Below are 27,432 nucleotides of genomic sequence, written 5' to 3'. Positions count from 1 at the left end.
AAGCCCTGTTCTTGCCCAGCTCCAAGGCTGAAGAAAGCCCAGCGACAGCAATGGTTAAATGGGTGGGGGATCGCACATGTCTGACCAAGGTCCTGGAGTGACACCCCACCATGTGTGGCAGACAGCAGGCAGGATATAGCAGCAGTCTTTGCTACCGGGAGGAGGGGGGTGTTACCAGTTAGGGGGAATTTATGTCAAGTTGACTCATCACTTACCAGAGAAATTACCAGATGGGCACGCCCCTCACCACCTGTTTGATAAGCTATTCTGGTGGAGATGTTCTGATCTAAAGATGAGAACTGTCACTAGCCGGGGCAGGGGCAAGTATATAGGAAGGTGAATCAGTTCAAGCAGAGGACGTATAGAGAGCAAGAGAACAGTCATCTTGAGTGGCCTGACCATGCAAGAACCTACAGTTAAAAATTGCTGAGGCCATTCAATAGTGACCCCTAGGAACACATCTATAGTCCACAGGGTGAGGTTTATTAACTTACTGAGAGGCAAACTGACCTCCAGAGGAACCTGAACCATCTCACCAAACAAAAGAGAATAGGGACATGATTGGATTATAAAGAAGGGTTGAGTATTGCTAATATTTCAATAAAGCTGTGTTTTGATATGCTCAAAGCAGAGCAGGGCTGTGTGTAAGTATTAATATCATGCTTCATCCTAAGCTGAATAGCAAACCCAGGGTTCTCTTTCTTTGGAAATCTCAAAATTAAGATAAATATGGAATGTTGGGCTGAAAACTTATCTAAAGCTTTGTACCTGGATTTAATATCCTGTGTCAAAATGACCCTTATGCCTCAAGTCCTTCAGCAAGAATGGGATGTTTCATCCACAATGATATAATTTCAAACAGCAAAGTTTCTGCCAATCTATTGTTTTAGAGAACATTTCTCAGCACCTTGTCCTTGATGTTAATTAACAAAAGCAGGAGTTCCCGTCGTGGCTCAGTGGTTAACAAATCCGACTAGGAACCTTGAGGTTGCAGGTTCGATCCCTGGCCTTGCTCAGCAGGTTAAGGATCCAGCTTTGCTGTGAGCTGTGGTGTAGGTTGAAGACGTGGCTCGGATCCCACGTTGCTGTGGCTCTGGCATAGGCCGATGGCTACGGCTCTGATTAGACCCCCTGGCCTGGGAACCTCCATATGCCGCGGGCGCCGCCATAGAAAAGGCAAAAATAAATAAATAAATAAATAACAAAAGCAGTTTCTATAGAATAGAAGGACACTATTCTATAGTCTAATAAGAATACATAATATTTAGGGACCAAATAGATTTCAAGCGTAATAAATACATGAAGAAGAAAAGATCCTTGCCCTTCAATGGTTATCGCAGCCCTACTTACAAGAGCCAAGACATGGAAACAACCTAAATGTCCATCAACAGAGAATTGGATAAAGAAGATGTGGTACATATACACAATGGAATATTATTCGGCCATAAAAGAAGAATAAAAGAATGCCATTTACAGAACATGGATGGACCTAGAGATTGCCATAGTAAGTGAAGTCAGAGAAAGACAAATATCATATGAGATGACTAATATGTAGAATCTAATAAAAATGATACAAAAAAACTTATTCTTACAACAGAAACGGAAACAAAAAAACGTATTCTTACAACAGAAACAAACTCAAAGATTTTGAAACCAAACTTATGGTTACCAAAGAGGAAATGTTGGGGGGAGAGAGAAATTAGGAGGTTGGGGTTAACATATGCACACTACTGTATACAAAATGTATAAGTAACAAGGACCTACTGTATAGCACGGGGAAATCTAGTCAGTACTGAGTAATAACCTATATGGGAAAAGAATCTGAAAAAGAATGGATATATGTATATTTATAACAGATTCATTTTGCTATACACCTGAAACTAGTACAGTGTTCTAAGTCAACTATATTCCAAAAATTTTTATATATATATATATATATATATATATAATAAACTCACTTATACAAAGTTAGTGGAAATGTAAATTGGCTTTTCTGGAGGCCTTATTACACAGGCAAAATTGAGTAGAACATCGGCCACCATGACTGAACTCAACTCCGAGTCTCTGCCCTCCTTGGATCCAACATCCTGTGTCAAAATGACCCTTATGCCTCAAGTCCTTGGAATAAGGAAGTGGTACCTCAGGATCCAACCGTCTAATCACAGGGTTGGCTCCTCTGCTACCAGCCTCTAACTTCCCAGAGTTACCTCCTTGATATGAACGCAGGTGTGGTTGGAAGGGGCTTGTGAATAACGAAAAACCCTCCTTTCCCCTCCTCATCACTCAGGAAATTACAAGAGTTTTAGAAGCTCTGTGCCTGAAACCGGGGACAGAGGCCAAATGCATATTTCTCATTATATCACAATATCACAAAACTGTGAGTTCTGTAGTTAAAAACATTAAGGGTAGATTGTTTTCTGGGAAAGAATAGAGTAAGGAGAGCAGGGTTTGGGGAAGGGAGGATGCTTTTTGAAGAGGTGATATTTTACTGTCTCCTAGTTTTTGTCCATATCAAACTGTTGTCTCATCTTTTCATTTAACTTTACACACAAAAAGCTTTCCCTTTTTCTACTAAGTCTTCATAATTATCATTTTGATGGCTAACATTCCACCAGTGATGAAACATAATCTTTTGACCATTTTCCTGTGTGTTTTTCAGTATTAAATATAGCTTTGATGAAATAAAATTCGTATTTTAGGAGTTCCCATTGTGGCTCAGCAGATTAAGAACCTGACTAGTATCCATGAGGATGCGAGTTCAATCCCTGGTCTCACTCAGTGGGTTAAAGATCCGGCATTGCCACAGGCTGCTGCACAGGTCACAGAGGTGGCTCAGATCTCACATTGCTTTTGCTGTGGCGTAGGCTGGCAGCTTCGGCTCTAATTTGACCCCTAGCCTGGGAACTTCATATGCCACAGGTGCAGCCCTAAGAAGACAAAAGAAAAAAAAAGAAAGAAATTCACATTTTATGACCAGTACATTTTTTTTTTTGTCTTTTTGTCCTTTTTTAGGGCCGCACTCATGGTATATGGAGGTTCCCAGGCTAGGGGTCCAATTGGAGCTGCCAGCCTACACCAGAGCCATAGCAATGCCAGATCTGACCTACACCACGGCTCACAGCAACGCGGGTTCCTTAGCCCACTGAGCGAGGCCAGGGATCGAACCCGCAACCTCATGGTTCCTAGTCAGATTCATTTCCGCTGCTCCACGATGGGAACTCCCATGACCAGAACATTTAAATATAAAATTGCTCCCTGCCCATTTGGGCCTCCTCCCTTCCCTTTAGTGTGTATTGTGCATTTGCATTAACCAGACCTCCTTAGGAGATAATAATGCCTCTTTTTATTTTTTTATCTTTATTTTATTTTTTTAGAGCCACACCTGCGGCATATGAAAGTTCACGCCTAGGAGTTGAATCAGAGCTGCAGCTGCCGGCCTACGCCACAGCCACAGCAATGCCAGATACAAGCCACATCTTTGACCTACACCACAGCTCGTGGCCACGCTGGATCTTTAACCCATTAGGCAAGGCCAGGGATCAAACCCATATCCTCATGGACACTATGTCAGATTAACCCGCTAAGCCACAATGGAAACTGGAACATTCCTTCTTAATCGTGTATGGGCCGTGATGACCCATGACCCACTCTACTCACTTTGTATGTGTAGATCTGGATGGTGCAAGCTTCCAATAGCATTATTTGATATAGATCCCTGTCTCAAAAACTTATGTAACTGAGCTTCAGCCTCTCACGGGCAGAGCAGTCCTCAGAGCTTTCTGAAAGACTGTCTCCAGGGATTTAATCCTCAGGTTGACTGGAATAAAATTTTCACTTCTTTCTTAGATCAACCATTGATTAATTTTTTTTGTGGACAGCTTGGACATCTTTATGCATATATGTTTTTGTACAAATTAGCTAACTTGTTTTTTTAACTAACAACTAACATTTACCAAGTGTTAATTTGATCGGTACTTTCTCCACTAGTCTTCGCAAGAATGTATCAGACCTTTGAAGTACTTTTATTTCCATTTATAAAGGAAGAAACAGCCTCAGAAAAGTGAAGTAACTTGCCATTGGCCAGCAGGTGCATATGTAAGGCTTAGACTCAGGTCTATCTAAATCCAAAGGGGATGCTCTTTAATTTGACCCTTCAACAGTGTTTTTGTCAAATACTTGTGTCTTACTCTGATCTGGCTGCAATAACAAAGTACCATAGACTGGGTGGCTTATAAGCAACAGAAATTTATTTCTCACAGTTCTGGAGGCTGGGGGTCCAAGATCAAGGTGCCATCATGGCCAGGTTCTGGTAAAGGCCATCTTCCACGTTCCAGACTCCTCTTCACATCCTCGTATTGGTGGAAGGGGCAAGGGAAGCTCTCAAGTCCCTTTCATAAGAGCGTTAACGTCATCATGTGGGTGGAGCCTACCAAAGGCCCCATCTCCTAATACCATCACATTGGGTTTGAGGATTGCAAAACTTGGGGGAGAATTTGGGGAAGACACCAACAATCGGACCATAGGAGCTTGTTATGTGCTGAGTACTCCTGTAGGCACTAAGGATGCAGCAGTGAACCAAACTGACAAATCCCACTTCCCTCTTAGAGGTTACATCCTACAGGAGGCAGAAACTGAACAGGGTACAAGTAGTTGCAATTATCCAATCAAGATCCTATCACCTATCAAAGAAACGCAGTGAGGTAGCTGCGTTTGATGTTTCATCTTGAAGGATGTTTGGCTGTTTGTTGTTTAGATGATTTATTTAATCAGATAAGGCTGATCATGATCCCTACTCAAGCTGGAACCGGCTTTTGAAGAAAAAAGCTAGGAGTTCCCACTGTGGCACAGTGGGTTAAGAACCCAACTGCAGTGGCTTGGGTCACTGAGGAGGCGGGGGTTCAATCCCTGGCCCCATGCAGTGGGTTAAAGGATCCAGCGTTGCCACAGCTGTGGTATATTTCACAGCTGTGGCTCGGATTTAGTCCCTAGCCTGGGAACTTCCATGTGCTGCAAATTCAGCCGTAAAACTTTAAAAAGAAAGAAGAAGCTAGAAGGATGTTCACACAGATTCTGCAAGCGAATCTGTTTGTTCTATGCCAGATTAACAATTCTGCTCCTCGAAATTACGGTGGTGGCCTTCTTGTCTGATCATTTACCTTTCTTCCTCTCCATGACAATGATTGCTTCTGGCACTGTTTTCGTCCTCCTTGCTGGAGGGAAGGTCTTGAATGGATTATGCCAAAACTCAGAACACATCCCTCTTGGACCAGAAGAACCAGTGAGGCATCGAACTGCCCAGTGTCATCCTGAGGATTTTGAAACAGAGGCAGCAACAGCCAGAACCTGGCTATGATAATATATGAAAACCAGATATCCGGGATCTTTTAACCTTCTGAAAGTTCCTTAAGTATTCTCTAAGTAGAAATAAACTCAAAAGAAAAAGAAGGGAAGGAAGGGAGGGAGGGAGGGAAAGAGGGAGCGAGAGGGGGAAAGAGACAAAGAAAGAGAGAAAGGAAGCAAGAAAAGAGCAAAAGTAAGCTGTGTAGTAGAAGAACTGGTGACAAGTGCTGGAAAAAAGAAGACAGGTTGGTCAGGGAAGGCCTGTTACTCAGGATACTTGAGCAAAGTTCTTAAGGAGGTGGACAAAAAAAAAAAAAGGGTTCCCATCGTGGCTCAGTGGTTAATGAATCCGACTAGGAGCCATGAGGTTGCAGGTTCGATCCCTGGCCTTGCTCAGTGGGTTAAGGATCTGGCGTTGCTGTGAGCTGTGGTGTAGGTCGCAAATGCAGCTTTGATCCCGCATTGCTGTGGCTCTGGATCCCGCATTGCTATAGCTCCGATTAGACCCCTAGCCTGGGAACCTCCATATGCCATGGGTGTAACCCTAGAAACAAACAAAAAAATTTCTTAAGGAGGTGAAGGAACAAGCAAGGTGCATATCTGGGGGAAATGCTATCAGGAAGAGGGGTGGGCACAGGCCCTGCAGGGAGGATGGTGCCTGGCACAGGGCAGTACCACATAGGAGGAGAGCGAAGCCTTGGGCAGATGTTCAGAGGGAGAGAAGAGAAGGAGAGGGTCACCAGAATCAGAAAAGACTTAGCGGATTATTGAAAGGAACTCTTACCCGCTGTACCATGGCTCGCCATCATTCTGTGGAACAGATTTCCAGGCGTGGGATCCCGAGCTGGAAGGATAAGAACATGGTCGTGACTGTTCGTCCCCGAGACCACCTGGTTGTAAAACTAATCAAGCTTAGGCCATAGCGCTCCGCACGTAGGCAGCTCTTCCGAGGTCCTTGCCTAATTTGGAATTCGTAATTTTATATCCTTTTTTTCCCCTTTTTAGAGTCGCAGCAGTAGCATATGGACATTCCCAGGCCAGGGGTCAAGTCAGAGCTACAACTGCACATACAGCTATGCCACAGCCCACTGAGCAAGGCCAGGGATCGAACCCACATCCTCCTGACACTCTGTTGGGTTCTTAACCCTCTGAGCCACAACAGGCACTCCTATTCTTTTTCTTAAAGAGGACACCCAAATTGTATAACCCTCCAGCTCCATAAAACCTGGGTCCGCCCACTTACTTCATATTGTCCTACTGCTTTTTACTCATGGAAAGCTTGTTTTGCCCACAAGGTCATTTTCCCCTGAGCCCTTAAGATTGGACTGAAACAAAGGCATTAGGAATTGTTAAGGCTTGATGAGATGTGCCTGGTCTGGTGTCCTCAGGGATTCCCCCCCACCACCCCCGTCCTGATGTAGACCCCTCCCACCGAGAGCCCTTAGCTCACAGTTGAAGGCTCAAGACCCTAATTCAAGTTCAGAGCAATCTGCATAGCACTGAAGGAGGAGCAGATCCCCAGCACCTCCAGCTAAGCTCCTGGTCAACTTCCTCTTTTCATCCAGGGGCAGACTCTGGCTCTGGGCCCATCCACAGCCCAGATGGCCAATCCTCTTCACCATCCACTGGCGAATGATGAGCGGATCTAGGACACCAGCAACACGGACCTTGGTGAACTTAACTAGAATTTCCCAATCAGATAATCTTTTGTTCCCAATTCTGAATTACCAATGGGAGGAGGTACTTTTCGTCTCTTTGGATTTAGGCTCTGCCTCTAAAGCTCACAACCCAGCCTTACCTTCCTTCCCTCCCACACCAGCCAAAGCCCTCCCCTCCTCTCCCTTTTCTTTCCCTCTGAAAACGTGCAGGTGCCTCGAGGGAATGGCTTCCAGAATCCTATGACTGGAGTTGATTAACATGAATAAGTTATGCTACACATGCACTGACAAGCATTGATCACTTCCATCAAAAAAGAAGAGGGGGGGAGTTCCCATCGTGGCGCAGTGGTTAACAAATCTGACTAGGAACCATGAGGTTGCGGGTTCGATCCCTGCCCTTGCTCAGTGGGTTAACGATCCGGCGTTGCTGTGAGCTGTGGTGTGGGTTGCAGACGCGGCTCGGATCCCGCGTTGCCGTGGCTCTGGCGTAGGCCGGTGGCTACAGCTCCGATTCGACCCCTAGCCTGGGAACCTCCATATGCCGCGGGAGTGGCCCAAGAAATGGCAAAAAGACAAAAAAAAAAAAAAAAAAAAGAGGGATTCAGACTGTGACCTCTAGCAGGTGAGCTCCATAGGGTCAGGGATTTTGGTCCATTTGCTTCTGTATCCCCTGTGATCACCTGGTTGCATAGTAGGTGCTCAAGAAATACTTGTTGAATAAACAATGATTCATCCTAGAAATTTTCCCTGACTCCCTCCCCTACTCCCCATCAGAAACCCATCCCCTACCCCAGCTAAGTTAATGGCCCTCCCCCTTCCTCTAAACTAGGATATCTTACAAAACCCCCCTCATTGCACTTAGTGTATTGTCTTATAGTTATTTGCATGTGTATATCTAGCTGTCTCCTCTAGAGCATAAACTTCTTCATGTGGAGACTGGGTTGTATAACTCCTCCTACAAGACAAAAGAAATTTCGTATGCAGATCCTGGCCTCTCCAGCTTGAAAATGTATCCCCAGTCCAACCACTCGGAAACATCTCCACTGTGCTACCCCACCCCACTCCAGTCCCAGCACTTAGAGGCTGAACTTCTATTTTTTTTTTTTTTTTTTCTTTTAGGGCAGCACCTGCAGCCTATGGAAGTTCCCAGGCTAGGGGTCGGATTGGAGCTGCAGCTGCCAGCCTATACCACAGCCACAGCAATGCAGGATCCAAGCCGTATCTGCCACCTATGCCGCAACTTACGTCAGTGCCAGATCCTTAACCCACTGAGCGAGGCCAGGGATCAAACCTGCATCCTCAAGGATACTAGTTGGGTTCTTAACCCATTGAGCCACAACAGGAACTCCTGGTGGCTGAACTTCAGCAGTAGACTTCTCATTGGTCTCCCTGCTTCCACTGTATCCTTCTGCAGTCTGTTCTCACACAGAAGCCTAAATCAGATCCCGTCCCTCCTTTGCTCAAAGCTCCACTGAATTTTACTCTAAGTACGATGGAGAATCTTTACCATGACCTTCAAGACTCTAGATGATCTGAACCCTGGCTGCTTCCTTGACTCACTCCTCCCACTTTTTCCCTTGTCACATGTCCGGCCCCACTGACTTCCCTGCCCTGGACAGGCCAAGGCAACACAAGTGTTTGCTGGACCCTTAGCCTGGAAGATGCTTTTCCCAGAGGAGCAGTACTTAGCCCAGTGAGACCAAACACCCTCTCTTTAAAACAAATATCTGATATTCCAAATGAAAATCCTATATTATGGATTACAGTTCCAATAAAATCAATATAATGGCTAATTGTCATATAAATGAGAAATAAAAGAAAATTAATTTTTACTATAATATGTGTTTTAACCTATAAATGCTCAGGCACAACTACATAAGCAAATGGAATGAAATGGCCTGGTGCTTGCGGTTACATGTAGAGTCATGATGAGTGAAGAGCTACAAATGCAGACAGATGCCCAACTGTTGTATCTGTGACTCAAACACCACCAACCACATAGCCTGGGATTGGTTCCAGGATTATCCAAGATGGTGGACAACTCTGGGGACAGTTCTGAAGATACAAAAAGGACATCAAAATTCATAGGTAATAAAAAGATAAATTGAACTGGGTAAAAAATGTTTGCATGACAAAAAAAAAATCACTAAGTCAAAAGATAAATGACAAAATGGGAGAAAATACCCTCAAGAGATATCACATTTAAAAGTCTAATATCCCCAAATAGGAGTTCCCTGGTGACTTAGTGGTTAAGGATCTGACGTTGTCACTGCTGTGGCTTGGGTTGCTGCTATGGTGTGGGTCTGATCCCTGGCCTGGAAACTTCTGCAGGCTGTGGGCACGGCTAAAATAACAAACAAAAACTAAAAACAAGAGACTAATAGTCCCAAATGAGTAGAGAACTTACCAAAAAATGAGGAAAAAAGACCCCAAACCCAATAGAAAAATGGACAAAATGTACAGCTAATTACCAAAAATATGTTAAATTACCCTAAACATATTAAAAAATAGTCAACTTTTCTCATTATAAGAGAAATGCAAACTAATTCTCTCCTGTTAGATTGGCAAAAATTAGCCTAGGGAGGGAATTTTTTTTTAACATATACATATTTTTTATTGAAGTATAGTTGATTTACAATGTTTCAGATGTACAGCAAAATGGTTCAGTTATACACCTATAAATATATCTATTCTTTTTCAAATTTATCCCCATTATAGGTTATTACAAGATTTTTTTTTTAGGGCCACACCTGTGGCATATATTAGTTCCCAGGCTAGGGATCAAATCAGAGCCACAGCTGCTGGCCTACACCACAGCTACAGCAACGTAGGATCTGAGCTGCGTCTTTGATCTATACCACACCTCACAGCAACACCGGATCCTTAACCCACTGAGTGAGGCCAGGAGTCGAACCTGCATCCTCCTGAATCTTAGTCGGTTACGTTAACCACTGAACCACAAAGGGAACTCCCTATTACAAGATATTGAATATAGGTCCCCATGCTATGCAGCGCATCCTTGTTTATTTTAATATAGCTGTGTGCATCTGTTAATCCCAAATTCTTAAATGACCCCCCTCCCAAGTAGGAGGGGAATTTATTATAATAGAAACAACATATCCATTTATTCTTTAATCTGACAGTGTCAATTTTAGTCATTTAACCTGAAGATAAACCTGTAACAGTACAAAAAAATGTATTATACAAAAATTTAGATGCAAGGTTATTTATTGTGTTGTTTATAACTGCAGCATAATGAAAAGACTTAAGTGCCCAGACATAGGAGACAGATTGCATACATTTTTTAAAATTTATTGTTTTAACACTTCTTTCTTTTTTTTTTTTTTTTTTTTTTTTTTTTGGTCTTTTGTCTTTTTTTTGTTGTTGTTATTGTTGCTATTTCTTGGGCTGCTCCCGCGGCATATGGAGGTTCCCAGGCTAGGGGTCGAATCGGAGCTGTAGCCACCAGCCTACGCCAGAGCCACAGCAACGCGGGATCCGAGCTGGGTCTGCAACCTACACCACAGCTCACGGCAACGCCGGATCATTAACCCACTGAGCAAGGGCAGGGACCGAACCCGCAACCTCATGGTTCCTAGTCGGATTCGTTAACCACTGCGCCACGACGGGAACTCCAAATTTATTGTTTTAATAATTTTTTTGCCTTTTTTTTTTTTGTCTTTTTGCTTTTTGTAGGGCCATGTCCATGGCATATGGAGGTTCCCAGGCTAGGGGTCAAATCAGAGCTGCCGGCCTACGCCAGAGCTGCCGGCCTACGCCAGAGCCACAGCAACTCGGGATCTGAGCCACGTCTGCAACCTACACCACAGCTCAAGGCAACGCCGGATCGTTAACCCACTGAGCAAGACCAGGGACCGAACCCGCAATCTCATGTTTCCTAGTCGGATTCGTTAACCACTGAGCCACGATGGGAACTCCTGCATAAATTTTAGTACCTTCACACAGAATAATATGCAGCTCTAAACAAAAAATAAGGAAGATCTTCATGAATGCATAAGGAGTGACATCTAAGGTACCTATACCTTGGTAAGTGAAAAAAAGAAAGTGCAAAATAGTGTAGATATATATATTTTTTCTTGGAAGAAAGAAGAAGAAATAAGAATAACCCACATGTACATTAAAAAGAACAAGTACATAACCTTAAATTTAGACAATGTTATGTGTCAAATATATTTCAACTTTTTTTTTTTTTTTTGGTCTTTTTAGGGCCTCACCCACAACAAATGGAAGTTCCCAGGCTAGGGGTAGAATTGGAGCCACAGCTGCCGATCTGTACCACAGCAACATGGAATCCAAGCTGTGTTTGCAACCTATACCACAGCTCAGCAACACCAGATCCTTAACCCACTAAGCGAAGCCAGGGATCAAACTCATGTCCTCATGGATACTAATCAGGTTCATTACTGCTGAGCCATGATGGGAACTCACATACTTCAACTTTAAAAAATGAAAACAGGAACAATCTTGCCTCAATGAATACAGTAGTTGTGTTCCAGGAAGATTTGATGTATGCTAAATTCCTGTAAATATCCTTTATATGTATATATAAAACAGAATTTGGCTACTACAAACAGTATTTTCATTTCCAGGAATGTCTTGGTAACATTGCAAAGGGTATGGAGGCTTTTTATACATTGCAGGATGTCTGCCTAGCCTGTCCCTGCCCCTGTCCTAAGTGCCAGCTGTGCCCCTCATCACGGTGATAACCCAAAACAATCATGGCATGGGTTGAATTATATTCCCCCAAAAGATAGAGGAATGCCCTAACCCCCAGTGCTTGTGACTGTGACCTTATTTGAAAGTAGAGTCGTTGCAGATGTAACCAAGTTAAAATGAGGTTAGACTGGATTTGGGTGAGCTAATCCAGTAGATTAGCAATGACTTGGTGTCCTTATAAAAAGAGAAAAGAGACTCAGACACATATACACATGGGGGAGAAGACCATGGGAATACAAGGGCAGAGGCTGGAGCGAGGCACCTACAAGGCAAGGATGCCAAGGATCGCCCACCACTACCAGGAGAGAGGAGACCCGCAGGGAACTCCTTAGAGCCTCCAAAAGGAACCAACCTTGATTTCAGACCTCTGGCCTCCAGAAATGTGAAAGAATACATTTGGGTTGTTTCCAGCCACCGTTTGTGATACCTGGTGACAGCAGCCCTGGGAACCAAATACAAAGCTCTGACTCAGTGTGATGGGTACACGTGGGAAACCTATCTTTGTGTCTCCCTCCTGCCCAGTCCCCAGTTCTCTGCTGAGCAACCCTCAGCAGGGCCTTCAGTGAAACGCTTAATCAAGGTGTCACCCCATGCCACAGCTCTCGTCCCTTTATTTTGCTTCAAATTTTCTTCACTTTTCATGGCCTAACATGATATCATTTCCTTAGTTGTGGTCTGTCTCCTGAACTAGAATGCAAGCTCCATACAAAGGCAACTTTTCTCTTTTCCCTGCTGCACCCCGCTGCACCCCAGGAATTCCATTGGCATTTACTGAACTAATGTGTGAAGATCCCTTTGCAAAGAGAGGGCAAATGTGATCCTAGCATCATGAGGAATAAGAGAGAACAGCTTACCTGAAGAAGAAAGCAAAGAGAGGTGTCTTTTTTTTTTTTCTTTTTCCCTTCTGTCAGAGCTGTAGCTGCTGGCCTATGCCATAGCCACAGAAACTCGGAATCCAAACTGCAGCTGCCAACCTACCCCACAGCTCACGGCAACACCAGATCCTTAACCCACTGAGCAAGGCCAGGAATCGAGCCCACATCCTCATGGATACTAGTTAGGTTCGTAACCTGCTGAACCACAATGGGAACTCCCAAAGACAGGTATCTAGAGCTTCGGAGAGCCGGAAGACCTGGAGGAAAAGTCATTTGAGGCATTTTACTGGAAGTTGGATGTGTGACCTCTTTTAGCCACGGAATGTTATTGCCAGTGCTGCAGATGTGATGTGCAAACAGGCAGATGCTTGCCTGGCAAGGCACTGGAGCCAGAAAAGCTACATCTGTCACATTTGTTTGAAGCCCATCCAAGTAGGCTAAACACACATTCAGAGAGCTCTGAGAGAATTTTCTATCTTGTTTGTGCTGTCAGAGGCGATAGGGGAAAATGTGTTGGGAAGAGAACACATACGGCACAGAGAAATTCGTGCTGTGAGCTTACAGGCAGGGTTTCTCAGCCTCAGCACTGTTGACATTTGAGGTTTGACAGTGATTTGTTGGTGAGGGGCGTCCTTGTGCAAAGGATGATTAACAGCAAATGATAACCTCGCCAGTTATGACAACCAAAATAGGCTGCAGATACAGCCAAATGTCCTCTGGGGTTCTGGGGCAAACTCACCCCCTGGTTGAGAACCCCTAAGTTATATGTGGGGCTTGTCCACTCCACCTCCTCCATTTGCAACTCCCCATGCATCCCCAAGACATACACACACAGTCGTGCACACACACATAAGACAATCATCTCAACCCCTCAAAGGAAGATTTATTCCCATGTGTACTCCCTCCAAATGTACCCTGGGATTTTCTGATGTCATCTCTGGACAACCATTGCATTAGTAGCCTCTAACAGAAGACATCTCTCAGAATTCATGCATGTGTGTAGTTTCCATCTACAGAGTCTGGACTTGACCATGTGACCTCCTTTAGCCAATGAGACATCCACAGGCAAATTTGTATTGGTGATACCAACAGAGACTTGTTACACGTTGACACATTTGGGCTTGCCCATTGGAACACTCCTTTCTTAGGAGCCAACACCACATAAAGAAGTTCAGGCTAGACGGCTGAAGGACCGGAGGCCACATGAAGACCAGCATGGGTAGATGAAAAGCTCCCTTGGATGTTCCAGGACTAGGTGAATTTCAGCTGAATGCAATCACGAGTGATGCCGACTACATCACATGAAGCAGAAGAACTGGTCAGCTGAGCCCAGTCAACTCACAGGACGGTGAAAAACAGGAAAGCAGTTTTGTTTTAAGCCAATACTTTTTTTAAATTTTATTGCAGTATAGTTGATTCGCAATGTTGTGTTGATTTTTGCTGCACAGCAAAGTGACTCAGTCATACATACCTATATTCTTTTTCAGAATCTTTTCCATTATGGTTTATCACAGGATATTGACTACATCTCCCTGTGCTGTACAATAGGATTTTGTTGTTTATCCATCCAATACATAATAGTTTGCATCTGCTAATTCCAAACTCCAAATCCATCCCTCACCCACTTCCCCTGCCCCTTGGCAACCACAAGTCTGTTCTCTATATCTGTGACTCTGTTTCTACTAGGTAGATATGTTCATTTGTGTCTAATTTTGGCTTCTACATTTAAGTGGTATCATATGATTTTTGTCTTTCTGACTTCTCTTAGTATGATAATCTCTAGGTTCATCCATGTTGCTGCAAATTGCTTTATTTCATTCCTTTTTATGACTGAATAATATTCCATTGTGTGTATGTACCACATCTTCTTTATCCATTTATCTGTCTATGGATATTTAGGTTAGTTTTTTTAAATTATAGTTGATTTACAATGTTCTCTCAATTTCTGCAATATAGCAAAGCAACCCAATTATATACGTATATATATATACACACACACACACACACATTCTTTTTCTCATATTATCTTCTATCATGTTCTATCACAAGTAACCGGACATAGTTCCCTATGTGCTATACAGTAGAACCTCATTGCTTATCCGCTCTGAATGCAATAGATTGCATCTACTAACCCCAAACTCCAAGTCCATCCCATTTCTTCCTCCTCTCCCTTGGCAACCACAAGTCTGCTCTCCATGTTTCTGAGATCCCACTGTGGCTCAGTGGGTTAAGGATCCCACGGCAGTGACTTGGGTCAATTACGGAGGAGCAGGTTTGATCCCCAGCCATGTGCAGTGGGTTAAAGTTTCTGGCGTTGTCACAGCCAAGGCATGGATCACAGCTGTGTCTCTGATTCAATCCCTGGCCTGAGAATTTCCACATGCCATAGTTGTGGCCATAAAAGTTTTTAAAAATTAAGTCTTTTAGGAGTTCCTGTTGTGGCTCAGCAGAAACAAACCCGACTAGTATCCATGAGAATGTGGGTTCAATCTCTGGCCCCACTTAGTGGGTTAAGGATCTGGTGTTGCCATGAGCTGTGGTGTAGGTCACAGGTGAGGCTTGGATCCCATGTTGCTGTGGCTGTGGTGTAGGCCGGTAGGTGCAGCTCTGATTCGACTCCAGCCTGGGAGCCTCCATAGGCTGCAGGTGCCGCCCTAAAAAAAAAAAGAGTCTTTAAAAAACTAGCTGGAAAAGATGGGTTTTACTGCTGACTGAGGCCCTGTAGAAATCAAATCAGCAGAGACTGATGAGTCTGTTGAGATGTGCTGAATGGGTCAGGTCTGCTGGGTGCTGATTTCTTGCTGAAATCACTCGGCCAAGTGTCCCCTCTCCATGCACTGCCCAGGGCAGGCGCTGGAGGAAGGATGCCACGCTGCCCTAAAACATGTCAGTGGACAGAAAACGCTTAGCTCAATGAGTTTGCCTTCCTCCCTTACAGCAATTAGGGGCATTTTACTCATGGTTTATGGGCATCCTGTCATCCAAGATTGATAATCTGTCCTCTGAGGCCACAAATGTTATTAGGAATCTGTGAATCAAGACGAGTTCTTCTTTGCTTTGGGAGATATTCCCATCATCCTCTGACTCCACAGCCCTCTGCCCAGGGAGGCCTTAGGCCCCTTCCTGCAAGAGCATAATTTGGAAGGTTTAAGTTTCCCAGTCGAAGCGTCCCAAGCTGGCTTATATCAGTGCCTACAATAACACACTTAGATATTAATTTCTCTGGCATAACTTTTGCATATAATTTTTTAAAACCCACCTGCCCCAAATGGGGAATTACAGGAGTTCCCATCATGCCTCAGCAGTCATGAACCTGACTAGCACCCACAAGGACACAGGTCCGATTCATCCCTGGCCTCACTCAGTGGGTTAAGCATAGGTCAAAGAGGCAGCTTGGATCTGGTGTTGCTGTGGCTGTGGTGTAGGCTGGCAGCTGCAGCTCAGATTCGACCCCTAGCCTGGACCTTTCATATGCCACAAGTGCAGCCCTAAAAAGCAAAAAAAAAAAAGGGGGGGGGGAGGGGCGGGGGAATTATAAAATGATGGGACATTATGCTGTTGCAATTCAGGCAGAGGTGGCTCTAGGCTGTCCTTGCTTTTTAGGACAGCTTTGGACAGGACAGAGGCCAAGATTTCACACCCTCTTCCTCTCCTGGCCACGTGGAAGGGCCGTAAGGATGGGAAACCTGCAGCCACGGCCCATTCTGCCATGGAATAGGCAGCTTCCCTCTGGTCTCCTCCTTCCCTTCATCCAGAGGAGGCCTTGTAGAGACTCTAGTCATGTGAACAGTTTCTCACTGTCCCTGGGAATGATCTTGCTGCCTGTCAAGATCAACATCCCATTTCCCCTCTGTTTTGATACTGTTCCTTTTCAGCTGTAGGTGCCAAACCCTTGTGATTCCAAATCAAATACTATGCTTGGTGGCTTTCATGTATGTTTTATGAGAACCTCTAGGCATGAATATTTATCGAAGCGACTTGGAGCACCTCCCTTTGATTTTTCTTTTCTGTTGTGACTCATGATTAAAGGGCGAGCGGAGGCACCCTATGTCAGAGTCCACCTGTAATGGCTTTGGGCCTCCTAACCCCTTTCCTTACAAGGCCAAAAAGTGGTCTAGGAAGTGGAAACACATGGCCTGGGTTTGTGTCAGTTCACAGCATGACACACAATGCTGTTTAACTGATGAAACAGAACTCTTTCCTAGGCAGTGTCAGCTTTCCTACACGATATGTCACCATGTCCTTGTCATCTACCTCTTGCCTGTTTGGATTCCTTCCACAGCGACTGAATTGGTCAACGCTTCATCCATATTAATAGTTTCTACTCATTCAAAGACATTGTTAAGAGAATGAAAAAACAAGACGCAAACTGGGAAAAACATATTTGCACAACATAAATATGATAAAAACAGATTTGCACAACATAAATATGATATTCAGAACAGGTCAAGAACAGTCAAAAGTCAATAGTAAGAAAACAAACAGCCCTAGATGTGAACGGCTACATTTAGAATGGAGAAGCAGTGTGTTTCTATTGCATTGCACAGGGAACTCTATCCAATTTCTTGGGACAGATTATGATGGAAGATAACACAAGAAAGGGAATGTATATATATGTATGACAGGGTCACTTGATGTACAGCAGAAATTGGCACAACTTTGTAAATCAAATATACTTTAACAAAAAAACATTTTTATACTTTTTTTTTTTTAAGGCTGCACCTGGAGCATATGGTAGTTCCCTGGCTAGAGGTGAAATCAGAGCTGCAGCTGCCAGTCTATGCCACAGCCACAGCAACACCAGATCCAAGGCTCATCTGTGCCCTACACTGCAACTTGGGGCAACACCAGGTCCTTAACCCACTCAGTGAGGCCAAGGATCGAACCCACATCCTCGTGGATACTAGTCAGGTTCTCAACCCACCGAGGCACAATGGGAACGCCCTAAAAGCCTGGCAGGTTAAACTAGAGTAGTTAAGGAAATCATTCAGCAGATTTGTCTCTGCTGTTGATAAAAACATTGTATAGTTACCAGCGTGGAACCAAACGTGGGAAATATACTGTGTTTCGTGTTAGGTGCTCATAAGCTCGACACCCTAAGTTTTCTGAACAATAATTCAAACATTCATGTACATAGTTTAACACCCTCTCAAATCCAATAAATAAAAATAAGGAATGCAGTCATCTCCTCTGCAATGGGTTACCAAGAGTTGTCTGGTCTCTCTGGGTCACCCCTTGATGAAAGTTTAAAAATCTCCATTGCTAAATTTTTTGTGAGAGTTTTGTCTTTCAGGTAGAATTGTAGCTTTTAAAATATTTTGGCCAGGTAATTTTGTAAAAAGTCATTTTTCTGTTGTTAAAAAAAAAAAGGAACCAGTGAAATGAGAGTTTTAACTAAAGAACAACCCCCTCCCTTGGCTAAAAAGGCAGCTGCAAGCCTTTCCAGCTATGCTTGCCTCATACCACCCTTCTTATAATAATGTAGCAACTGTGTGCCCTATGTCCAAGCCAGCAGCCCTGCTAATCATGTACCCAGTATTGCTTATCAGTTCTGCTTCTGTAACCTTGCTTGCTCTGTTTCTTAGGGAGGAACACTGCTTGGGGAAGGGGGTGGGGTGGGGCCCGGGATGCTTACATGAGAAAATCAAGACCTTGTAATGTATAGAAGTTGCTGAGAATAAAGACCTGGTGCCCAGACCCTGGAGGTGACTCATCTGAGCCTGCACCGGTGCTGAATAAACCTTGCTTTTCCATATCTCCGAGTGCAGTTTGTCTCCTTCCATTGCCACGGTTTTAGCAGTTTCCACGGCACCAGGAATGAAAAGATTAAATATTTAATCCTGGCTCCTCTACGAATTCAGTTTCCTTATCTGCAAAATGAGGAGAACAGGAGTGCCTACCTGCAGTGGATTGAATGGTGGGCCCCCAAAATATATGTCCACAACCTAATCTCCAGAACCTGTGACTGCTACCTTATTTGGAACAAGGATCTTTACAGGTGTAACTAATTTACGGATTTTTTTTTTTTTTTTTTTTGTGCCTTTTCTAGGGCCGCTTCCCTCGGCATATGGAGGTTCCCAGGCTAGGGGTCGAATTGGAGCTGTAGCCACCGGCCTACGCCAGAGCCACAGCAACGCGGGATCCGAGCCGCGTCTGCAACCTACACCACAGCTCATGGCAACACTGGGTCCTAAACCCACTGAGCAAGGCCAGGGATTGAACCTGCAACCTCATGGTTCCTAGTCGGATTCGTTAACCACTGCGCCACGGCGGGAACTCCTAGAGATCTTTAAATGAGGAGTTAGCCTAGATTTTCCAGGTGGGGCCAAAATCCAATGACAGGTGCTCTTTCTTTTTTTTTTCCTGGCTGGTAAGATTGTGTTTTACTTTCAAAATATTTTTTTTTATTTCTTAAGTATTCTTCAATGAAAATATATTACTTTTATCTATTTATATCTGTTTCAGATATTATATATTTTTACTATTTTTATTTTATTTATTTATCTTTGCCAAGAAGGGCCGCTCCCGGCATATGGAAGCTCCCAGGCTAGGGGTCGAATCGGAGCTGTAGCTGCTAGCCTATGCCAGAGCCACAGCAATGTGGGATCCAAGCTGTGTCTGCAACCTACACCACAGCTCACGGCAACGCTGGATCCTTAACCCACTGAGCAAGGCCAGGGATCGAACCCAAAACCTCATCGTTCCTAGTCGGATTCGTTAATCACTGAGCCACGACGGGAACTCCAATATTTTAAAAAAGCATTATATATGCATTTAAAATCTCACTTTTACCCTGCAGTGACAGGTGTTCTTAGAAAAGCAGTGAGGCGTTCCCGTTGTGGCTCAGCAGTTAATGAACCTGACTAGTATCCATGAGGATGTGGGTTCGATCCTTGGCCTCTCTTAGTAGGTTAAGGATCTAGCGCTGCCATGATTGGTGGTGTAGGTCGCAGTAGTGGCTCAGATCCCAAGTTGCTGTGGCTGTGGTGTAGGCCATTGGCTACAGCTCCAATTCAATCCCTAGCCTGGGAACTTCCATATGCCAAGAGTGCGGCCCCAAAAAGACAAAAATAAACAAACAAGCAAAAACAAAGTGAGATTCAAATAGAGATTAAAGGAAAGAAAGTGATGTGAAAATGGAGGCAAAGATACTTCACCAGAGCCTCTGGAGGGCGTGGCCAACCAACACCTTGATTCAGACTCTGAGCTCCAGAACTGCAAATGAATAAATTTCTGTCGTCTTATGCACCAAGTTTGTCAGGAAGCCAATACATTACCTCATAGAGCAGTAAAAATGGCGATGGTAATGCTACTAGAGTTGTAGGTTTGCTTTGAGGATTAAATGAATTAAAATTCTAAGGAACTTAGAAGTGTGTTTGATACCTAGTAAGCACTGTTAAAGTTCTAAGTGAATTTTTTTAAAAAAAGAATTTCTCTGGCGTCAATGCAAGTTGTTGAAGACATCGCTTTACTGGTGTATAACTGGGGTATTGGACGCCATAATACAAGAATCTCTTGTTAGACTATGGAATTGAAACAACATTCACAGCAATGGTGAAAAGACCAAGGGTGGGCTCCACAAAGGTTCTTTTCGAACCCAAGTGTTCTCTAAAAGAAACCCTTCAATTCTAAATGCATTTGGATCCTGGCTTCTATTAGTTTTCTGTACAATCCCTTAATCCCTAAACACAATGTGAAACGCAATCAGAGACCACTGGGGAAAATCACTTTATCGCCTCCTTTGGGAGCCTAAAACCCTGCGAGGCCCCCAGAGAACAGAATTCCCTAGCCAGTTCCTCGCTCTCGCCTTGCACCTGCAGAAAACTACGATTCCCAGAAGGCTTTGGACCGCGAAAGGGGGCGGAATCTAAGAGAGAGTTGGTCGTTGGCCGATCCCATGGTCTAGCGCGGGAAGGGTCGCCTGGGCGGAGTTTGGGAGGAAGCCGCCTCCCGATTAGTTGTAAATGGAAAGACGGCGTCCTGCCCGTAGTTGGTACGGTCCGCGGCGGACCGGGGCGGTAGCCGCCGGCGCTCAAGTTTCCCGGGCCGGAGCGTAGGGCCTGCCGGGAAAGCGCCGGAACCGTTGTTCGCCAGGCCGGCTGCAGCAGCGCGTGGGCTGCGACATGCAGAGCACAGACCTGGGCAACAAGGAGAGCGGCAAAATATGGCACCGGAAGCCATCCCCGGCCACACGGGACGGGTAAAGGCCGCGGCAGGAGGCGCGCTATGGATGGGGATGGAGGCCGGCGACGGGCGAGTCCACGGCTTTGGAGAGGCGTTTGAGGGGCTAGTGGGAAGGGTCTCCGGACGGGGTGCGTAGGGCTAGGTGGAAATTCGGGTTCTGGCTCTGATCCTGCGCGGAATCCCCGGGGAATGCAGGTAGCCTTAGTCTTGGTTTGCTCCGACCACTTGGTCCTTAAAGACCTCCTTCCCAGTCCTAGGGGCGGGGGTCTGTTTGGGATCCGCGTGGAGTAATAGGTCCTGATTTATGTCAGGGAATTTGTGCTTCTGATGCGTGCCAGGACTGCCTGCCTTAATTATCACAGTATCCCTGTGGTATTCCTGGCACGCAGTAGATACTCAGTAAATATTTGTTAAGTATTCCAGCTGGGAAAGAACTCAGGAGGAACGGATGCGGGGAGAGGAGGAGACGAGTGCACTTCTCCCCCTTCCAAATGCCGTCTATCCATCCTCGAATCATGGTCTGTATTCAGGCGAGCATTCATTCATCGACGGCTTGATGAGGACCCACTGTGTGCCGAGCTAAGTGCTGGGGGACAGCTGGAGAGCAAAAAACTGCTGGTTCTCTTGGAGTTTACGTATTAACGTGTGTGGTGGTGATGGTGGCGGGAAGGGGGAGCAGTTGTATTTACAACGTAGGGCGACCTTCAAGTAAGACTAGCACTGCTGCTGTTCCATTTTATTTTTTTAATAGACTTTATTTCTTTAGGATAGTTTTAGGTTCACAGAAAAATTGAGAGGAAGGTATGGAGATTTCCCATGTACCCCCTTGCCCCCACACCTGCCTAGCCTCCCCATTATGGATATCCCCCACCAGACCTGCAGTTGTTGCGATTAATGAGCCTACACTGACCCATCTTTATCACCCAGAGTTCACATTTCACATTAGGATTCCCTCTAGGTATTCTACATTCTGTAGATCCGGACAGACATATAATGACATTATCCACCTTTATGATCTCATACAAAGTATTTACATTGTCCTAAAAATTGTCTGTGCTCTGCGTATTCACCCCTTCCTCCCCAGCGCTTCATTCTGTCCTGTTTGAGGCTCCTGTGTGACTTGAAGGCAGGCTTTGTCCCAAAGTGGTACCATCTTGGTTCCAGTTGTTTCACGGAGACTAACCTTCTCGCTTCGAATTCCTTAGGATTTCATGGCCCTCGCTGCATCACTTGAGTTTATGTTTCTGTGTATTTCTTGTTCTAGTAATTATTCTGTTGATCCTTTGGTTGCTTCTCAACCAATGAGTAGACTTTTGAGTGCCAACTACCCATGCCCAAAGCACTGTGCTACATGTTGTACTGTCGGCTTGTTTGGTTCCTGGTTGCTAGCAGTCCCCTAACAACGCTGCTGACGCATCACCTCCACTGTGCTGAATAAACATTTTATCTAGAATAGGGATTTTTCTTTTTCCTTTTTTTTTTTTCTTTTTTATAGCCACACCTGCGCCATATGGAAGTTCCTAGGCTAGGGGTCCAATCAGAGCTGAAGCTGTAGCCTACACCCACAGCAACGCTGGATCCGAGGTGCAGCTGCAGTTTTACACTGCAGCTTGAGACAATGCCACATCCTTAACCCACTGAGTGAGGCCAGGGATTGAACCTGAATCCTCATGGACGCTAACCCAGGTTCTTAACCCCGCTGAGCCACAACCAGAACTCCTAGAATAGGAATTTTTCAGTAGAGATTTTCATTTCCAAATTTGGAGTTTATGTAAATGCCACCCCTACTTGTGATGTTCTCTAAGTGTTATAAAAGTTATGCCAACCTACAATAATTCTTTCTTGCTGTAAAATCTAGATACAGGTGCAAGGTTCGAAACATAAAAAGAATGAGTTTGTGTGCAAATGTTTTTATTTCTTTTACTAAAACATAGCTTTCTTGGAGTTCCTGTCATGGTTCTGTTTAACGAAACTGACTAGCATCCATGAAGACACGGGTTCGATCCCTGGCCTCGTTCAGTGGGTTAAGGATCCAGTGTTGCCATGAGCTGTGGTGTAGGTTGCAGACAGGGCTCGGATCCTGCATTTCTTTGGCTGTGATGTAGGCTGGCAGCTACAGCTCTGATTCAACCCCTAGCCTGGGAACCTCCACATGCTGCAGGTTTGGCCCTCAAAAGACAAAAACAAACACATAGCTTTCTTTTTGCTCATTAAAACCCATCATTATGGTGTAGAGGGATTCCTGCTGTGGCAGAGGTGGTTAAGGATCCGGCTCTGGCTCTGCAGCAGCTGGGGTGGCTGCTGAGGCTCAGGTTTGATTCCTAGCCCTGCATAATGGATTAAGCACCTCGCTTTGCCATAGCTGCAGCTCGGATTTGATCCCTAGCCGAGGAACTTCATTTGCTGCAGGTGCCGCCCCCCCAAAAAAAAACCAAAAAAAATCCTATTATGTTGAGAAAGCAGAGAGCATTGACTGGAGTTGAAGTAAATGTCCATTAACTAGCTCTCTGACCTTGAGCAAGTTAATCTCTCAGGCTCTAAGTGAAGATAATCATACCTAATTGTCTTAGGGAATTAGTGTTTCATGCCTCTTGGTGTTCAGTGAGTATCTGATGTTTTTACAGTATTTCGGGACTGAGGGACTCTCTCAGGCGAACTGAGCATTGACAGACAGTTCTAAAAATAAATAATACGTGTGATTTCTATGAAAGATCAGAAAGACAGAATGTTGCTGTGGTGATTATACCAAGATGGTAGGGCTATAATACAATTGATTTATTTGTTAGCGTTTTTCCGTGTTTTCCATATTTGGAACAGTGAGCATGTAATACACATAGTTAAATGTTACAGAAGAAAGACTGGAGGAAACAGTTGTTTGCTTGGTTTGAGTTTAATTGCCAGGGAACATGTTGATGTTAATACCTGTCACTTCAGTACATTTATTCATCCCTCTCCCCTTCAGGGATGTCAGAGAAAAACCAGAGTTTGACAGTAGTTAAAGTGGTAAAAACAGACTGTACTCAGGACTATTGCAACAGAGGAAAAGAGAGCCTACTCTAAAACTGGGCTCAATTCTGAATACGGCCTGAGCAAGTGGGAAGTTAAGGCCAACAAGCAGGATGGGGATCAGTAGATGGGAAATTACTAAGAGAAGACACCTGAGATGCGGGAGTTCTGGCTAAATGTACCTCACAGGATTCTTTTCCTTGTTTGTTTTTGGCTTTTTAGGGCCACACCTACAGCAAATGGAAGTTCCCAGGCTAGGCTTTGAATTGGAGATGCCGACGCCACAGCCTCGCCAGATTCTTAACCTACTGATTGAGGCCAGGGACCGAACCTGAGTCCTCAGGGATGCTAGTTGGGTTTGTTACCATTGGGCCACAAGGGGAGCTCCCTCGCAGACTTCTCATGAAGACAGGCCGAGGTGATCAGACCTGGCTTGAAAGATAAGGTGGCGGGGATGAGAAACCTGATCAGATGTCTAGGATGAGGATACGGAGCTTAGGAGCTTCCGATTAAACTGACTGACCAGCTTTCTTGCTAAAATAAGATTTTACAAGGAAGTGCGCAGATGGGCCTAGCAGAAGCCTTGGGAGCCTGACTAGTTTGGTCAAGCCAAGAATCTTTGTCAGAGGCTAGATAAAAATAATTTTGCTGTTTCACCCAATGAGTCTGAAAAGCCTTAGATTTAGACAAACGGAAGAAAATGTTTGATATACTTAAATCAATTTGGTATTTTTAAAATGAAGTGATAATGAGGCGATGTGGTTTTAAAATTAAAGTTTAAATTCATAAGAAATCAGTTAAGATAAAAAATGTCATTACTTGAAAATTTGTTGCAGGGGAGTTCCTGTCGTGGCGCAGTGGTTAACGAATCCGACTAGGAACCATGAGGTTGCGGGTTCGATCCCTGGCCTTGCTCAGTGGGTTAATGATCCGGCTTTCCATGAGCTGTGGTATAGATTGCAGACGAGGCTCGGATCCTGTGTTGCTGCAGCTCTAAATGGACCCCTAGCCTGGGAACTTCTTTTTTTTTTTTGTCTTTTGTTGTTGTTGTTGCTATTTCTTGGGCCGCTCCCGCGGCATATGGAGGTTCCCAGGCTAGGGGTCAAATCGGAGCTGTAGCCACCAGCCTACGCCAGAGCCACAGCAACGCGGGATCCGAGCCGCGTCTGCAACCTACACCACAGCTCACGGCAACGCCGGATCGTTAACCCACTGAGCAAGGCCAGGGACCGAACCCGCAACCTCATGGTTCCTAGTCGGATTCGTTAACCACTGCGCCACGACGGGAACTCCCCTAGCCTGGGAACTTCTATATGCCGCAGGAGCGGCCCAAGAAATGGCAAAAAGACCAAAGAAAAAAAAATTGTTGCAGGAAAGGGTAGGATTATTCTGGTGTTTATACACACACACACGTATATATTTTTGTCTTTTTACGTCTGAACACGAGGCATGCGAAAGTTCCCAGGCTAGGGGTCAAATTGTAGCTGCAGCCGCCAGTCTACACCATAGCAATACCAGATCCTTAACCCACTGAGTGAAGCCAGGGATCAAACCCACATCCTCATGGGTACTAGTCAGGTTCGTTAACCACTGAGTCACAACAAGAACTCCTAATTTTTAAAACATTTTTAACTCAAGTATAGTTGATTTACAGTGTTGTGCCAATTTCTGCTGTACAGCAAGATGACCCAGTCAGACAGATACATATATATATACACACACACACACGTTCTTTTTCTCATGTTTTCTTCCATCATGTTCTATCCAAGAGATTGGGTATAGCTCCCTGTGCTGTAGGAGTGGGACCTCATTGCTTATCCATTCTAAATGTAATAGTTTGCATCTACTAACCCCAAACTCCTAGTCCAGCCCACTCCCCCCTCTCTTTTCCCTTGCCAACCACAATCTCTTCTCTAGGTCTGTGAGTCTCTCTTTTTTTGTAGATTGGTTCATTTGTGCCATCTTTTAAATTCCACATATAAGTGATATCATAGGGTATTCGTCTCTTTCTGACTTCACTTAGTATGAAGATTTCTAGTTGCATCCATGTTGCTGCAAATGGCATTATTTCCCTCTTTTTTTTATGGCTGAGACGTATTCCATTGTGTATATGTACCGCATTTTCTTAATCCATTCATCTGTTGTCTATTTTTTTAGTGTCTGTCTTTACTGAAAGTTTCATGAGGTCAGAGCACCTGTCTTTCAACTACTGAAAGCTTCGTGAGGTCAGGGTGCCTGTCTGTCAACTTACTCTTAGCTCTTGACTTGTTCATTGTCTGACATGTAATGGGTTTCCAGGTGTTTGATGAATAAGTGAATGGTAGCTAATTGATAATAACTTCCTGGACTGCTTTCAAAAAAAATCATTGTAGGTTTGCTTCTAGGAGAAGAGGAGGAGCAGCAGAAGGGGAGGGAAGAATATGTAGGCAAAAACCTTGGAAATTTGTGAGGTGTATTAGAAAAGCCATAGTTTTCATAATAGCAAGCAATGCTTATCATAGACTTTAATGGTTTTTGGTTTTGGTTTTGTTTTGACAGAATTATAGTGAACATCATTCACAACACTTCTGATTACCTTCCCAAAGTTTTGCGATTTCTGAATGTGGCTTTTGACAGCTCAGGTGATTGTTTACTTGCTGGGGACCATCAAGGAAATATTTATGTTTTTGACTTGCATGGAAACAGGTGAGCAGATACTTCTGAGATTTACCAAGTGATTAATTCCCTGACTCTTTTAATACCTGCTGTTAATTATTCATTCAGAAAGATTTATTAAGTTTTTAACTATATTTCAAGCACTTTGTAAAATTCTATCTTATAATGGAATTGATGGAGGAAAGTGGGGGAAAGAATAGAAAGTTAATATGGTTGGATTTTTGTTTTTTTTATTTTAAAGAGAATTAAAGTTCTGTCTTTTTTTTTTTTTTTTTTTTTTTTTTTGTCTTTTTGCTATTTCTTTGGCCGCTCCTGCGGCACATGGAGGTTTCCAGGCTAGGGGTCAAATCGGAGCTGTAGCCACGGGCCTATGCCACAGCCACAGCAACTCGGGATCCGAGCCGCATCTGCAGCCTACACCACAGCTCACGGCAACGCCAGATCGTCAACCCACTGAGCAAGGGCAGGGATCAAACCCACAACCTCATGGTTCCTAGTCGGATTCGTTAACCACTGAGCCACGATGGGAACTCCAAAGTTCTGGTTTTAACATCATCTCTAGTAGCTTGTTTTTTCTTACACTTGAAAATTCATTGTTGCTGACTTTGCCGTTGATGTCTGGTCCTTGTTTAGAAAGAGCACAGTTTCCTTTGTGCACTGTTGGCAGCGTTTACTAGGTCTGGGAGTTTTATAGCACTGATCCTCAGTCTTCCTCCTCTTTGCTTCCTTTGCTGAACAATGCGCTACAAAACCAGTTAGGTGGGATTGATTAAAGTAGGCTCTGGGCGGTGGGAATGGGTAGGAAGGAAAACTGTGGTCCCAGCCATTGAGTCAGGAAGTACCTGCATGGGGATGGTGCAGTCAAGGGAAAAACAGCTGGTTTGGGTCAAATAAGTAAATATATGGAAAATAATGGGGGCCACGTTCCTAACTATTGGAAAGAGGAGTTAAAAATCTGGAAAGGGGAGTTCCCGTCG

General features: G+C 44.4%; 1 protein-coding gene across 48 annotated transcripts in view; it reads left to right on the top strand.

Moving 5' to 3' along the window:
* Window positions 1-20,598: 20,598 nt before the first annotated feature.
* TBC1D31 (TBC1 domain family member 31) overlaps window positions 20,599-27,432 on the top strand; it is a 72,842-nt gene continuing 66,008 nt past the window's right edge. For 23 of the 48 annotated variants that reach the window (XR_014843400.1, XR_014843396.1, XR_014843402.1 and 20 more), the window contains exons 1-2: window positions 20,599-20,810; window positions 26,339-26,485. Coding sequence is in view for 18 of the 48 variants with exons in the window: in XM_021088960.2 (XP_020944619.1) it covers window positions 20,734-20,810; window positions 26,339-26,485 (224 nt within the window). In the remaining 30 variants the exon portion in view is untranslated. Of the gene's footprint in view, window positions 22,436-25,335; window positions 26,486-27,432 lie in introns of all 48 variants that reach the window. The other 25 variants (XM_085021761.1, XM_013996507.3, XM_085021758.1 and 22 more) reach the window with 5 other exon arrangements.

This window comes from Sus scrofa, chromosome 4 (genome assembly GCF_054392235.1).
Source record: "Sus scrofa isolate SSC_HxYL_T2T_F1_AM1 chromosome 4, Sscrofa_HxYL_maternal_Yorkshire_Landrace_v2.0, whole genome shotgun sequence".
In the NCBI taxonomy this organism is placed as follows: domain Eukaryota; kingdom Metazoa; phylum Chordata; class Mammalia; order Artiodactyla; family Suidae; genus Sus; species Sus scrofa.
This window is presented reverse-complemented; position numbering and strand designations above follow the sequence as displayed.